The 13,656-nt window shown below is 40.3% G+C and overlaps 1 protein-coding gene across 1 annotated transcript in view; it reads right to left on the bottom strand.

Annotated features, from left to right (window-relative positions):
• drosha (drosha ribonuclease III) overlaps nucleotides 1-12,844 on the bottom strand; it is an 83,849-nt gene extending 71,005 nt beyond the window's left edge. Inside the window, exons 1-11 of the mRNA XM_026363628.2 lie at nucleotides 12,791-12,844; nucleotides 11,347-12,199; nucleotides 11,193-11,261; nucleotides 9,655-9,919; nucleotides 8,170-8,311; nucleotides 7,081-7,241; nucleotides 5,633-5,713; nucleotides 4,164-4,250; nucleotides 3,959-4,045; nucleotides 888-959; nucleotides 460-541 (exon numbers count right to left, since the gene is read on the bottom strand). Coding sequence (XP_026219413.1) covers nucleotides 460-541; nucleotides 888-959; nucleotides 3,959-4,045; nucleotides 4,164-4,250; nucleotides 5,633-5,713; nucleotides 7,081-7,241; nucleotides 8,170-8,311; nucleotides 9,655-9,919; nucleotides 11,193-11,261; nucleotides 11,347-12,197 — 1,897 coding nt within the window. The 5' untranslated portion in view covers nucleotides 12,198-12,199; nucleotides 12,791-12,844. The remainder of the gene's footprint in view (nucleotides 1-459; nucleotides 542-887; nucleotides 960-3,958; nucleotides 4,046-4,163; nucleotides 4,251-5,632; nucleotides 5,714-7,080; nucleotides 7,242-8,169; nucleotides 8,312-9,654; nucleotides 9,920-11,192; nucleotides 11,262-11,346; nucleotides 12,200-12,790) is intronic.
• Nucleotides 12,845-13,656: the final 812 nt, after the last annotated feature.

Below are 13,656 nucleotides of genomic sequence, written 5' to 3'. Positions count from 1 at the left end.
TTTCTATATTCAGGGGTTCATTATTATTTTCTAATCAACAATGTGAATGTTTAATGCATTTGGTCAATAAAAGACATTATTATACTGTTGTGTTATTCCCTTCAGCACATTGTGTTTGTCTACGCTTGAGACACAGACATCAGATATTTCCTAACCAAAGTAAAATTAATGCAGAAAAATCAGGTTCCCGACAGTGGACCAGGAGCCTATTTCACCATTTCTGAAACATACAAGCTGCAATTTGCAACATGAGACCATTTCCTCTCTCATTTTGACCCGTTTCACTATCAAAACATCCACCCACATTACAATGTAAGAACCCTGACAGACTCGGAAATTGCAGACGAATTTGCAACAACGAGACAAATAACATTATGAGCCAACGGTGAAGTGTCAACGTGTGTGATCTGTGCTTGCAAATGGCTTTTGTAAAACCGCCCCTTGGTTTGGGATTCATACCAGTCAGGTTCCAGTCGTACAGCTCAAGAATGTCCTGGAATAAGTAGGAGGCAAACAGTTCCAGGCCTCGGACGCAGTAGTTCTGTGCACAGGAGAAAGGCTGGTGTTTAATAACAGCATACAGTACGAGCAAACTCAAGAAACACACCGTGCCACATGGAGAACGATAATGTTGATATGACTGATAAGGAAATCCAGTTCTTGTAACTGTATCACATAATCCACCTTATTGATGTAATCAACCTCAGCAGGTGAAAAAAAAATCTTTTCCCTCTTCTAAAAGGATTAGCACCTTCGCTCACCCAGGCACTGAGGTGTGAGGGTTACGTGTGGCTCAGCTGTGCTCAGACTCAGTCGTTTGAGATAAAAACAAAAGGGGTGAGAAAGGGGAGCGAAAGAGCTGGGAGATAAAGTAGGGTTTTACTGACCTCCGGTGCCATCTCCTCTATGAAGTGAATGGTGTAATCTATGTTGAAGCGGATCACACGGCACAATGGAATCTGTGATGATGAAAGGAACAGAGGACGAGGAGAAGAAAGCACAGGCCGACTCATTACCATGGCGTTAGGCAGAGGTTACAGCTTTTCAAGGAAACTCATTAAAACCTCATCTCTGCTGTGGAGCTCGCCCAAAACGGTGCTCACGACCGTATGCATGAAAAGAAAAAGTGTGCACGATCAAGAAATCCCACTGTAACTAACTGCAATATGCGTATAAACGTGCACAACCTTTGGTCAATTTATATCCAAGCATGTGCAAACACTCAGTCCGACAAATCGCATGCCTCTGCACACATAAGCGTGCACCTGATTCTTTAAAATGAAGTAACTCAAATCTTGCTAAATAGATAAGCCTCCTCTTTGGTGTTTAATCTCCCTAGTTACACGGTCTTTGTTGTCAGAGCGTGGGGGTCCATTTTAAGAGATTAACCTGGGAGTCACATTTGTTCTTGCCTATCCCGGCGGCTAACTAGTGGGGGGCTAATATCACCATGCTCCGAGGTTCCTAATCCCCACACTGCCGCGAAGCGTTTACCCCAGCCTTTAACGAGAGCTGCTTCAATTATCCAGTTCAAATCACATCTAATCCTCTGGGCTCTTTTCAAGCTAGATATTGACCAAGTAGTTTATTATTGAAACATGTCAGAAAAACACATGGAGACACTGAAAATATAAAAGCGCACATATATACAGTATCTATATTTTGCCTTTGTCTTTAAACTGCCTCCTTGGGATAAAAGTCAGGCACACGGCTCAAATGGCTACAGTGAAAGAGGGTCATTTTAAGTCTCGACATCTCTTATGTTTGACAGTCACTGATGGGCCTTAGAAAGTGAGGAAGAGGACTCTGCGACAAGGTCAGCACTGCAAGAGAGGAGCACTTTGTCCAGGCAACAAAGAAGTCGACCCAAAGCCAAAAAGCCGATTTGAAGTTATTTTTGAGGACAGTGCAGTTAAAGGAGGAGGAAGGGATTTTTCACTCAAACGCTGACCTAAATTATATGTGTTGCTTTAACACACATGTGGTAGGAGAAGGGCATCGTATGCGGCTGCTGGTTTGTGCATGCAGACAGGTAATAGTAGTGATGGTGGAACCGGATGCTTCACACAGGAGAGTTTTAGGTAGGCTCACACATAAAATACAAGAGAATTCACAGTAGACGTGGGTGGAATATAGCACTGGGCTTTGAGTCATTAAAAGAGAGAAATTTAAATGGATAAAAAAAACTAGTTTCTTAGGAACCTTCTTAGAAAACTCTCAGAGAGCTCCTAACTTAGCCTGAAAGTCCTCGCTGAGAGACGCAGCCTAAGAGTGATTCAGGGAACTTTTTAGAGAAATTGTCAGCTAGGAAAGGACAAAAGTCAGTCAGTGTTCATGTTAACATCATTTGATATTGATGTAAATGATGGGGGTCTAGAAGACCTAAAACTGACTCTTCATTTCCATGTTCACTTATGTAAATATTAGTTATTAATGCAGCTGGATGTAAAGAATTCTCTTTACAGAATATATTACAAGCTGATACTGATTACTGGCCTGGTCTATTTTAGTAGCAGAATTCATTAACATGCCGTCCACACTAACAATCAGTCATTCTCTTAAAATGAAATATGTTATGTATATTTTCTGATGGTGCGATGATGTAGTTTGTGCTGCATCAATTGTGCCAAGAACGGTGGGGGAGTCCACTCTGTATGGTCTGTATACGTTACAATATGAAGCTACGGAGAGGCTGCAATACTTTGTCTTATCACTTATCACTCGGCTGACAGAAGGTTCTAACAGACACACGGCATCGCTGTACTACAGTAAGATGCTTTGTGAATCATTTTTATCTCTACTAGTCTTAACTTTAAGGGGAAATTCTTAGAAAATGTGATAATTCTACGAATTTTCTTTGATTTTCACTGCTAGGAGAAACGTTTAGGCTCAGACAGCTTTGTGAATGTGGCCCTTGGATTTAAGCAGTCATCCTTCCTTCAATTCTGACCAGCCTCCCTTAACCCTATTGCATGAAGCTGCTACAAGCATCTTTCACCATAGGTACGGTATTAACCAGGTAATGGAGCAGACGCAGTGTTTTGAGTTGAAACCTTTCTCTAGGAGAAGTCCTGGTGGTTCCAGACTTCCTCTGTTTCACAATTATTGAGGCCACTGTGCTCCTGGGAACACTCAGAGCTTTAGAGATGTTTTATACGCTCACCCTGATCCAGACTTCACCACAATTTTATTGCCGAGTTGTCTGGAGAGCTCCCTGGATTGCATGTCTTGGCCCTGACATGCAGTATGAGCTGTGGGAGCTTATATACTCAGGTGTCTGCACGTGTCCACAATGAGGAGCCAAAGGAAAGAGTGTGAACACTGAATGCAGTTTTATTAACTTCTAATTAAAACCACAAGATGCAGGAAGTGTATGAATAATCTTTGCATATGAAAAATCATCATTAACATCATTATCTTTTTTGAATTCTGAATTAAAAGGAAATCTGACTGTCTCAGTTACTTCAACTCATTACGAAAGGTGAAATTACATCAAAATGAAGGGCATGTCTTACTAAGTGAAGTGAGTACAACTGAGCACCAGTGTGCTGACTTCCTGTTTACTTCTCAGTTGCAGCTATCAATCAGAATTAATGGTGTGCAAGTTTCTAACTGTCATCTGAGCTTTGGGTCTTCAGGTCGTTAGCATAATTACTCAATGAGGATAAAACGGCAGAAGATTTAAAGTTGCAAACAGATTTTTTTATTTTGCATCACCTAGTTGAGGTTCAACACAACTCTATCAAACACAATGGTCAAGAAAACTAAGTGTGACCCCTGCCTCCACAGCGAAAGCAACTGCAAAAGTAAATAAATAACATTAAGATAAAATATTAAAAGATGGGCATAATTGATGAGAAGGACTGCATGGAGACACCTACTGCCAAACTCTGAAACTACTGCGGTGTAAAATTCATGGCTTATTGTCTATGCTGCTAATAGAAGAAAGCAGGCTTACGTTGGTGAGAGGTGTGTGGGAGAAGAGAGAGAAGCCTTCAAACAGGTACTCATGGTCATCGTACTCAATCACGGTCGGCCTGTCAGTCTGAAACAGAAAACAGCAGGAGCTCTCAAACACAATGGTGAAACATTTTTTTTCTTTAAGATTTTTAAAATTGTTTTTTATCAAATTTTAGTCTTGACAAAAAAAAACAACTTCATACCAAGAAGTTGGTGGGAGGAGACACAGTGATCCTGTAGTGAAATAATCTTCCCGCATTGTTGTTCATTGGACGACAATTTTTCACAGGCTGCAAAAACAACAACAACAACAACAAACTCAAACTCCATCATCTTTAACAGGTCAACACATTTACAGTTAGCTCCACATGTAGAGAGAAATTAAGCTATCGAAAAACATCAACCAGCAGCACAGGTTCAGTTTAAAAACAAAGAATCCACCTAACACACACACACACACACACAAAGAAAATACCACTGGTTTGCTTCTGCACAACAGGTGATCTCATGGTATAAAATATTAAAAAAGAAAAAGCATAACTGCAACATTAGCATTTATGGAGGTCCTGCTCTACTCACAAACACACAAGTTATTGAATAAGATATGTACAAGTGCTTCAAACAAACATGATTTATTTACTGATCTGACGCAGTCGATCAAGAAAAGAGACTTTGTATGCCTGTGTTTTTATTGAGGAATACACACGATTCAGATCCATCTGCTCCTCTATAATCTTTTATCATTGTTTTACTTAGGATAATGGACATTTTCCAAACATTGCTTTTGTGATTGGTGCGGTGTTAGCCCCCAAATCAACCTCTAACACAGGGTCACTTGCTACCCCCAGGATGCACTCGCTGATGACGTCAACTGTAAATTCGTCTCTGCAGTCATCCAGACTAGGAGTCATCCTTCTCTAATAAATAAATAATTAATGTAACAAGCAATTAGTCAACAAACTAAAGAACAAGGGGGCATGTCTGGCTCATTTTTCCATCCAAAGATATATAATATAACCTCTTTCTAATGTATACATGCCTGCAAAACTGGTGGATAGGTAGGAATCTGCTATATCAAGCATTTGTTCGGAGGCTGATGTTAATTTACGTCCATGCAAAACACTTTGCCATAGGTTAACAGAATCATTATGTAATCCATGACTGTCACTGATCTCTGCTGGCAACCAAAAGGAAAAGCAGCAACATTAATTGACTTTAACGCCTCCTAAACAAGCCCGTGTTTCTCTTTAAGTGTAAATAGTTTAATATGACATCTAAAAATCAATGATGATGAAAGAGCTTTGAGATGTGTTGTTCTTTTACGCCTTTTCTGCTAACATGTGCTGCGCTGCTCAGTCAAAGAGGCGTCTATGTGGGAGTTTTGTTCCAAGACACAGACAAGAAAGTGAGTCATGAAACTAGAAGTCTCAGCAACTGGTAAAACAACCCATGAATCATTTGTATAGATAAACTCCACTGTCATATTCTTACCGATGTTATATTATCATTTGGTTCTTTGGGATGATGAAATGCTACTTATTGTCCCTTTAACACAATAGAAGAAAGGTCTCTGTATAGAAAATGCATTTAGCTTGACTAGAATAATGTCCTTGCCCCTGTGTGGCATAACCTCAAGGTTGTGAAAGGGTGATTTATTCACAGCGTGTCATACCTCCTCCCCTGGGTAGATGCTGTGGCGGATCCCTGTACGTCTGGCCTTGGCACTGCACTTACACAAGGGACCATCATTCATCTGGACAGAAAGAAAATACGTAAATCAGACACAACTGCTCCACTTGCCATGTATAACACAGGAGCTGCTGAAGATGTTACATTTCCAAACTGCGTACTCCTGACCTTTATTTCTCCACTGTAGTTTTGAGTTTTAAGCTTTCCTCAGAGAGTGTCGGGGCAATGGAAGGCAAACTCAAAATGGAATAAATAAAACTGTTGGCCTGCAACTGCATTTATGTTTTATTTAGAGTGAATGAATTTCAGCCTTGAAAACTACATTTATTCTAAAAGGAAAAACTAATATCAGACCTCAAAGTATCTCGTCTACTGAAGCAAGCAATCCCCAGTATTAACTAAACGATCCCAAAAGCTCTTAGAAATCTGAATCCACTGCCTTCAGTCAAATACTGCTGCAAATGCATCAAATACCTGCATTTAAAGGCACCAATATGTTCTTGTTGCTGGTTACACAACAACCAATTAGCTGTGGGTTACTCAGGCATGCCTCCATTACAAATATTTCACCAATGGAACAGATTTCCTTCCTGTTTTGCTGTTTAACATCTGACAACATAATATAAACTGAAAATGTGTTTTAGCTAGTCACAGAGAGATGTTTTAATTTACGATGGGCAGAGTTAAATACTATTCATGTAGATGTACGCCCCAAACTAGAACTATGAGAGGCAACTTAAAGATTGAATAAATTAGTAATGATAAAGTTCCACTTGATTTTCACTGTTTTTTCAAGTCCTTATAACAGTTAATCAGTATTTTTTAAATCAACTTTGAAGCTAACTAAATTAACTTCACACTTTATAGCAATAAGCTAATTCTGGATCAGCTTGACTGATTTTTAGGTCTTGTTCTACTGCAAATGACTGAACTGCAATGAATTACATTATGATAAACGATTTATAAAAATGATTTATAAAACTGTTTATTTAAGAATTATGTTTGATGGCAGATTATTTTTTTCCCTTTACTAAATAGGGTTTAACAGAGTTACAGAAGCTTATACTGATGCATTAATATTCATTTGGTGAAAAATGACATTTATGCAACTCTATGCTCCGTTGCATTACAAACAGTACCCTGCTTCAGTGACGGCTAAATGAAAGTACTGTTGTTACTTTCATTTAGAAAACACAAGCTATTAGCACTTAACTTCAAGCAATGAAATTAAAACTGAATCGACTCACTGCATGTTTAAACGAAATGAAGGGGGCCGTCTTATTTGTGTTACTCATCTGGTAAGTTTGTTTTCTACACCTTTATCTAGCGGAAACTGTTAAAAATCATAAAAAGGTTTTGATGTGCGACACTGCAAATGTCAGCTCTTGGTTAAATGTTACTAAACCAGAAAGCCTTTCTGTTAGAACAGACCTGTCCTGGGTCGTTGTACCACAGCTCCTCGTGCAGGCGGTCGGGATGAGCTTTTTTTCTCTTGATCTCAGCAATGACATCAAAAACCTCTGAGTCAGAGCTGCTGGAGCAGGTGCTTCCTTCACCATCTGACTCACAGTCTGAGTCGCTGCTGCTGTCATCTGGAACCAGAGTACAAAAAGGTCTTTAATCATTCCAACGTTATGGGGCTGACAACTGAAACATAATTCGCTGAGCCAGAGAAGGTCGAGTTGTTAAGCCCCCTTGCTCAGCTGTGCCCTCACAAAGTATTATACAACATAAAGTCTGAGTAAAGCAATCTGTCAAAATGCTTTCAAACTGCGTGCACTCTGCCTGCTAGAGGAATAATTAACCACACAATGCAGATGATACTGCAAATTTTCATTATTTGGTTGAATGTTGAAGTTCATTACAATTTTCTAACGGCACCTATGTCATTAAAAGTGAAGCGCTATTGCAGACATCGACACCCAAGCTTTTCCTTGTCTCTCAAACACGTCACTCGTCTCGCACCAAAATGAGGATTATAATTACCATTCAGCTGGATTGTTGGTGGCTTTTAGCAGAGCCGTCTTTAATTCTTATCAGCTTTTTAACTGCAGAACTTGATTGTGAAGTCAGTGCCCGGAGCAACATATTTAGCAAATTAGATCTCCCTGAGCGAGATTTATATTACTGCGGGCTGAAGGAGACAATCAATCTGACAGCAGTGCAGATAACATCATAAACACTGAACTTAATCTCTGCGTCAGCCTAATGCACTACTGAGGAGACAGCACGTTTCAATGACAAAAACATAGTCAACAGATGTATTAAGCGTTTATTAAGTGATTTTTTGTTGTTGTTGCACTTATCAAGAACAACTGACAAAAGTAACAAAATCACTCAAAAGAGCAGACAAAGGTTGAATTCAGGGATCAATTAGAGACTGGTGCAAGTATCAAATGTTTAGCACTACAAAATTAGAGCTAAAATAAGTGTAGACTACTGCACTAATCTGCCTTAATAATGACACCTATGACAGTGCTTTTGCCATATCAGAAGTATGTGTTTGGCAATAGTTCCCACCTGGATCCTCGTCCAGTTTGGTCTTGGGTGGCTCCCATTTTGGTCGAGCAGCCTTGGCTCGTTCTTGTCGTCCCCCCAGCTCTTCCTCAAAGAGCTCATACAGGTCCCGGAGTTTACTGGTCCCCACTACTGTAGAATCTCCCTGGAATAAGCACGTTGGAATAATAGAGGAATTTTAGTTTTTTAAATAGTGTATAATAGAGAGAAGACAATACACAAAGGGGTAAAGTTTCTGCATTGAATTCACACAGCGCCTGTCCCATAATCTACACAAGTAGTTTATGCTGTGTTGTGAGCATTTATACTTGGCAGTGGAGATTTTATGTCACTTATTCGACACCACGTTGAGTTTTTTCAGTGTACTTCAAGGTGAACTGTAATTCATGCTGAAACTGGACAGTTACTTTTCCTAAAATTACTGCAATGCAGAAAATATAGCAGAAAATTGGAAGATAAGGTCTGTACGACCGAGTAGAACCATTACAGCTGTTGCAGTCTGTGTCACCGTGACATAGTTACAATTCTGGAAAAGAACATGTCAGGTTGCAGTGTAGAGCCTGCACCTACGAGTTGCTATAAGCATAAATTTAAAGTATAACTTTAGGATCTCCAGGACACTAACTGCAATTACAGTTTTGGTCCTAAAAACAATGGCATTTCACTGCTGAAATAGAAATGCATTTAGATTTACAGAAGGACCACCGGTAAAAATGATTAGAATGGCAATTAGGGCCTAATGAAATATAAAAAATATAATTAGTACATTAAAATACCACATTAAGGAATTCTCCTTCAGTCCCTGCAAAGGTTATACCAGTGTGAGCTGCACTCTCCGTGACACAGACCGTCAGTGTGATTCAGCAGCCCCTTGAGGCAGCCACAGTAACTCCCGCAGGCACTATCCCCATTGCTACAGCAAAAAAGACAGAGGCGTACTAAATCTGTCCATGAAGAGGCAAAAAATAAAGACAATTTACCTTCTCGACATTTACCTTCACTTTACGTTTTACTGAAAGTTCTGGTCTCTGCCAGGATGCATAATTTGTGGGAAAAGTGTGGGGAGGATAGCATGAAGCAAGAATTCCGAGACTACTGGTAAAGGTCAGGGTTTAAAATGAGAAAAAGGTTTTGGTGAAATCCAAAATTTTCAAAGACATCAGAAAGTACCTGTAAAGGTGAATTTCAAAGTGACTGAGGCGTCTATTGTGTGTGTTGCTCTTACATAAAGGCTGAAAACCATACAGCATCAGTGAGCTCTCACCTTTCTCTTCAAAAACACCTCAAATACAAAATGGATTGGAAAATTGCACAAAAAAGATTAGAGCATTTAACTCTCCCAGTGAGTTGGATAGATCTAATTATTGTCTTATTTACACTACTGCTTATAAAAGGGCACTAAGTGTAGTGTACCATTTAAGAATTATAACATAGAATTAGCAACTGAACATGAGACACACAGAATTAAAACCGAAGTGCCAACTGTACCACTTGATCCATGGGGTCACTGGAGAAATAGTTCTCAGCATGGGTGCAGCGGATCCACGCAGGTTTCAGCTGCTCTTCCTCTTCTTTCTCATCCTCAGCCCTCTCTTTCTCCTTCTCTCGCTCTCTGTCAGTGAAGGCCTCATCAGAGTCTCTGCTCCTGATGGATGAGAAGCTGCGCTCTTTGCTCGGCCCTGACGAGCCGTCTGACCGCCTGTCCCTCTCCTCTTCCCAGCGACCCCGTTTCCTGTCCCTGCTTGTTGACCGGCTGCAAATAAATAAATCACAATTAGTAGAGATGAAATGAAAAATCTGATCCCCCACATAAAGTGGAAAGAAAAAGTATGTTTTGGAATGTTATGGTTTTCTGCATTCATTTGTCATAAAAAGTGATCTGATCGAGAGTATTAACAAATATATTGTGCCTAAAGTAATACCACAAAGATTCTGATCCTTTATTGAGAACAACCATAAAAACCTCATAACGATGTTGGAAAAAGTGTGTGAACCCCCCTGGGCAGCAATAACTTCAACTCTTCCTGCAGAACTGATTTAACTCTGTAATACTGTTTGGACGTCTCATGTGTGGTTCTCTTCAAGTCGTTTCATAGCATCTCTGTTGGTTTGAGGACTGGGCTCTGACTTGGTCACTCCAAAAGGCGGATCTTGTTTTTCTAAAGCTATTCTGATGTGTTTTGAGACATTGTCCTGTTGCATTACCCGACTTCTACAGAGTTTCAGCTGGTGTACAGACATTCTCACATTAGCCTGAAGGATTGTTTGATACATTTGGGAATTCATCTTCCAAACTAATTTTCTTAAATTATGGTAACACCTGACTCTAATTAGCTTTACATACTTTTTCCAGTTGCACTGTGAGATTTTTATGGTTGTTCTCAAAGACATTAAAGATCAAAATCTCTTTTGTGTTATTACTTCAGGCACATTGTATTTGTTAATACTCCTTACTTGAATTAAGATCAGATTACATTTTGTGACAAATTAATGCAGAAAACCATGAAATTCAAAAAGGATCACATACTTAAATGTAATATCTGGCGGTCTGACCAATCCTAGATTCCTTTTTTTTTCCTCTCACTTACTTCACCATAAAATAGTCCTGATACAGATGGAAGTCAATTACTCAATATCTTATACAGTGGATATAAATATAGACCATTTATTCAACAAATAGCTGCATGGTCTTTCATCTGCCAATGTGCTGAGGAGGAGCAGGAACAATGCATAAAAATTAAGCAGAGTACAGAGAGTGTACTCAAAAATATGTGTCATTTTACTACCCTGGACATAAGGAAATTACAGAATCATTTCATAATCCAATAACAAGCAGACGAGAAAAAAGAGTATAAAAAGATTTACCTCTTTAAGTAACTACTAACTACTGTATATACAAAGATATCTTATTGATGTGAAATCTAGCGAACCTGAATTAAAAAGTGACCAAAAACGCATTTATCTGTAAATATATTAAGAGGATTAATGGAAAGTTGTGTGGATGAGTAAAGGGAGTCCATGTGTACCTTCGTGGCCTCTTTCTGTGCCTGTCAGGCGACTGGGATCTCCGGCTTTCTCTGTGACGATACCGCTCTCTGAGGACAAATGTACAGAGAATAATAAGAAAAAGGCAATTTCACAGACTTATATACTTAAGGACAGTTATTGCTGCGTTTGTACCTGCTGCGATCTCTGCTCCTGTGTCGTGGGGGAGTCCAGCTCTTGTCGTACTCAGACCTGTGTCGTCCACCCTCGGGCCTAGCACGTCTGTCTGGGCTCCTCCCACGATCTTTCCTCCCACCAGGAAACTCCATTTTGTGTCTATCACTGTGGCTACCATAGCCATATGCTTTCTGTCTGTGGTCATCGTGGCGGTACCCTCTTTCTGGAGACCTCCTGTTGTCCATGGGCTTCTCATACTTGTACTGCCCATGCCTGAAGCTGTGGTCAGGCTTAAATGAGCTTTGGCTCTGTGTGTAGCCAGGGTTAAACGTGGAAGGAGGGAAAGGTGGCTGGGGAGGATGGGGGTAGTTCATTGAGTAGGGAGGGTGGTAGCTCATGGATTGAGAAGCCATTGGAGGAGGCATGGGTGGATGAGGTAATGGTGGTGGTGGAATAGGTGGCATCATGTAATGGGGGTAGGCATTCTGAGCTGAGACCTGGGATCCTGGTGTTGGACAACCTGTTGGGCTGGGCAAGGGAGGAGGTGGAAAGTTTGGCGGTGGTTCAGGGAAGCCCTGCCGGACTGGGGGCTTGGGAAAAGGTGGCCGCACTGGGCACTGGTTAATGGAGCTGGGAGCTTGGGATGGTGCTGGAGGAGGGTACTGCATGAAGTCTGAGTGTGGAGGCATGTAACTGTTGTTTCCATGGTAGCTTGAACCAGGAGGTGTCTGTGGGTCATAGTGGTATGGAGGGACAGGAGGCTGGGGAGGGGGCGGCCTCAAGTTGGTGGGGCGATAGCCTTGAGGTGAGCCATGTTGGCCTTGGGGCATTCCTCCCCTGGGACCCCCACGATCCTGATGGAAAGACATAACTGTGGACAGAAGAAAAAAAGTTACAACACATGTTCACTTACATCCCGCATTGAGTTAATGTGCCTAGATTTTCAAATGGAACAATGCACAGTAAACACAAATACTGTGAAAGTAACTGATGGGATAATTAATGCAAACAATGTGCAGGTTGATGTCAACAGCTAAAAATAAAAATAAAATCACTAAAGAATAACACATTATGATACAACGTAATTATAGCTAAAGATAGCGATACAACGTCAACTCGTTTACCATAAAAACAGAAGCTAACCACCGTTAAACTACCACAGATGTCATTTACCAACACAAGCATAAAATATCGGACAGTAAACGAACCACTCTGAGACTAAATCTGTATTATTTTAACTAACAGCAGCAGCTAGCTGTGTTGAAGCTCCAGTGCCGGCATGTTAACATGTTAGCAAGTTAGCTAGCTAGCAAATCATGAAAGGAAACGAGTGGAGCAAATTACTATAAAAATGAAAATAAAAAGAACTAGCTTTGGAAGGGCATCATTACGTCTTCACTATCTGCTCAAAACCCTTTTAATTAAAGAAGCCGTCTTAATTTACTTAAATAAAAATAATTACATGAAGCTGCGGAGTACTACGAGTTGTGCCTTTGGGTCTCGCGGTTTCTGAGTGTCCGTGTTTCTGGTCGGAATGATTATGGAGAGGCACACAGATGGACCAATCACATTTAGCGTTCTGGTCGCTGGCCAATCAAAGAGCGTCTCAGGTTTGCAGGGTTTCCTTGTCGTGTTGACGGGTTGCACATAAACAAACCACTGTCTCCTCTATTACATCTAGTCGCTTTTTTTTTTTACATAATTTTACTTTACTTTGATCGTTACTGAAATAAGTAATTGAAGGTTTTATCGCAAAATGTGCGTACGCCTTTTTTTAAATGTTTGTTTGTCTTTTAATGCAAAAAAGTCATTATGTGTGTTAGTAGTCAAAGACTGGAACTAAAATTGAAAAATGCATCATCACCTCTGATCGAGTGCCCACTTTGTTTTGGCTGGCTGCTCTAAAAAAAGCTGGAAAAGTTCGGAGTAGAGACACTCTACATTTCTATCTAATCTCTGCAGTACTTTTACTGCATATACTGTATAGTGTGTATGAATAATTTCCAACATATGTGACTGGATTTTAATTTACTGCATTGCACTTGTCATCAAAGTGCTGGAGGTTTTTATTTTAGCCATATTTTTTTTAAAGAAAAGAGAAACTGTGATGTTGTGCAATGTATCCACTGGAGGGCAGCAGAGTTGTTTTCTTCTAGAAATGCATGCCAGCGTCAATGAATGGGGGAATTATTACCATGGAAACACATCACACAGCATTTCCACCATGAATGAGGCAGCCACAAGACCAGGGATCTTGCATACTACATTTTTTTCTTAAGGCTAAACTCTGTTACTGCATTCTTAAAGAACCTGGGGAACAATTTAGCC

Source organism: Anabas testudineus, chromosome 2 (assembly GCF_900324465.2).
Source record: "Anabas testudineus chromosome 2, fAnaTes1.2, whole genome shotgun sequence".
Classification (NCBI taxonomy): Eukaryota; Metazoa; Chordata; class Actinopteri; order Anabantiformes; family Anabantidae; genus Anabas; species Anabas testudineus.
The sequence above is the reverse complement of the archived record's forward strand: the minus strand, read 5'-3'. Positions and strand labels throughout refer to the sequence as shown.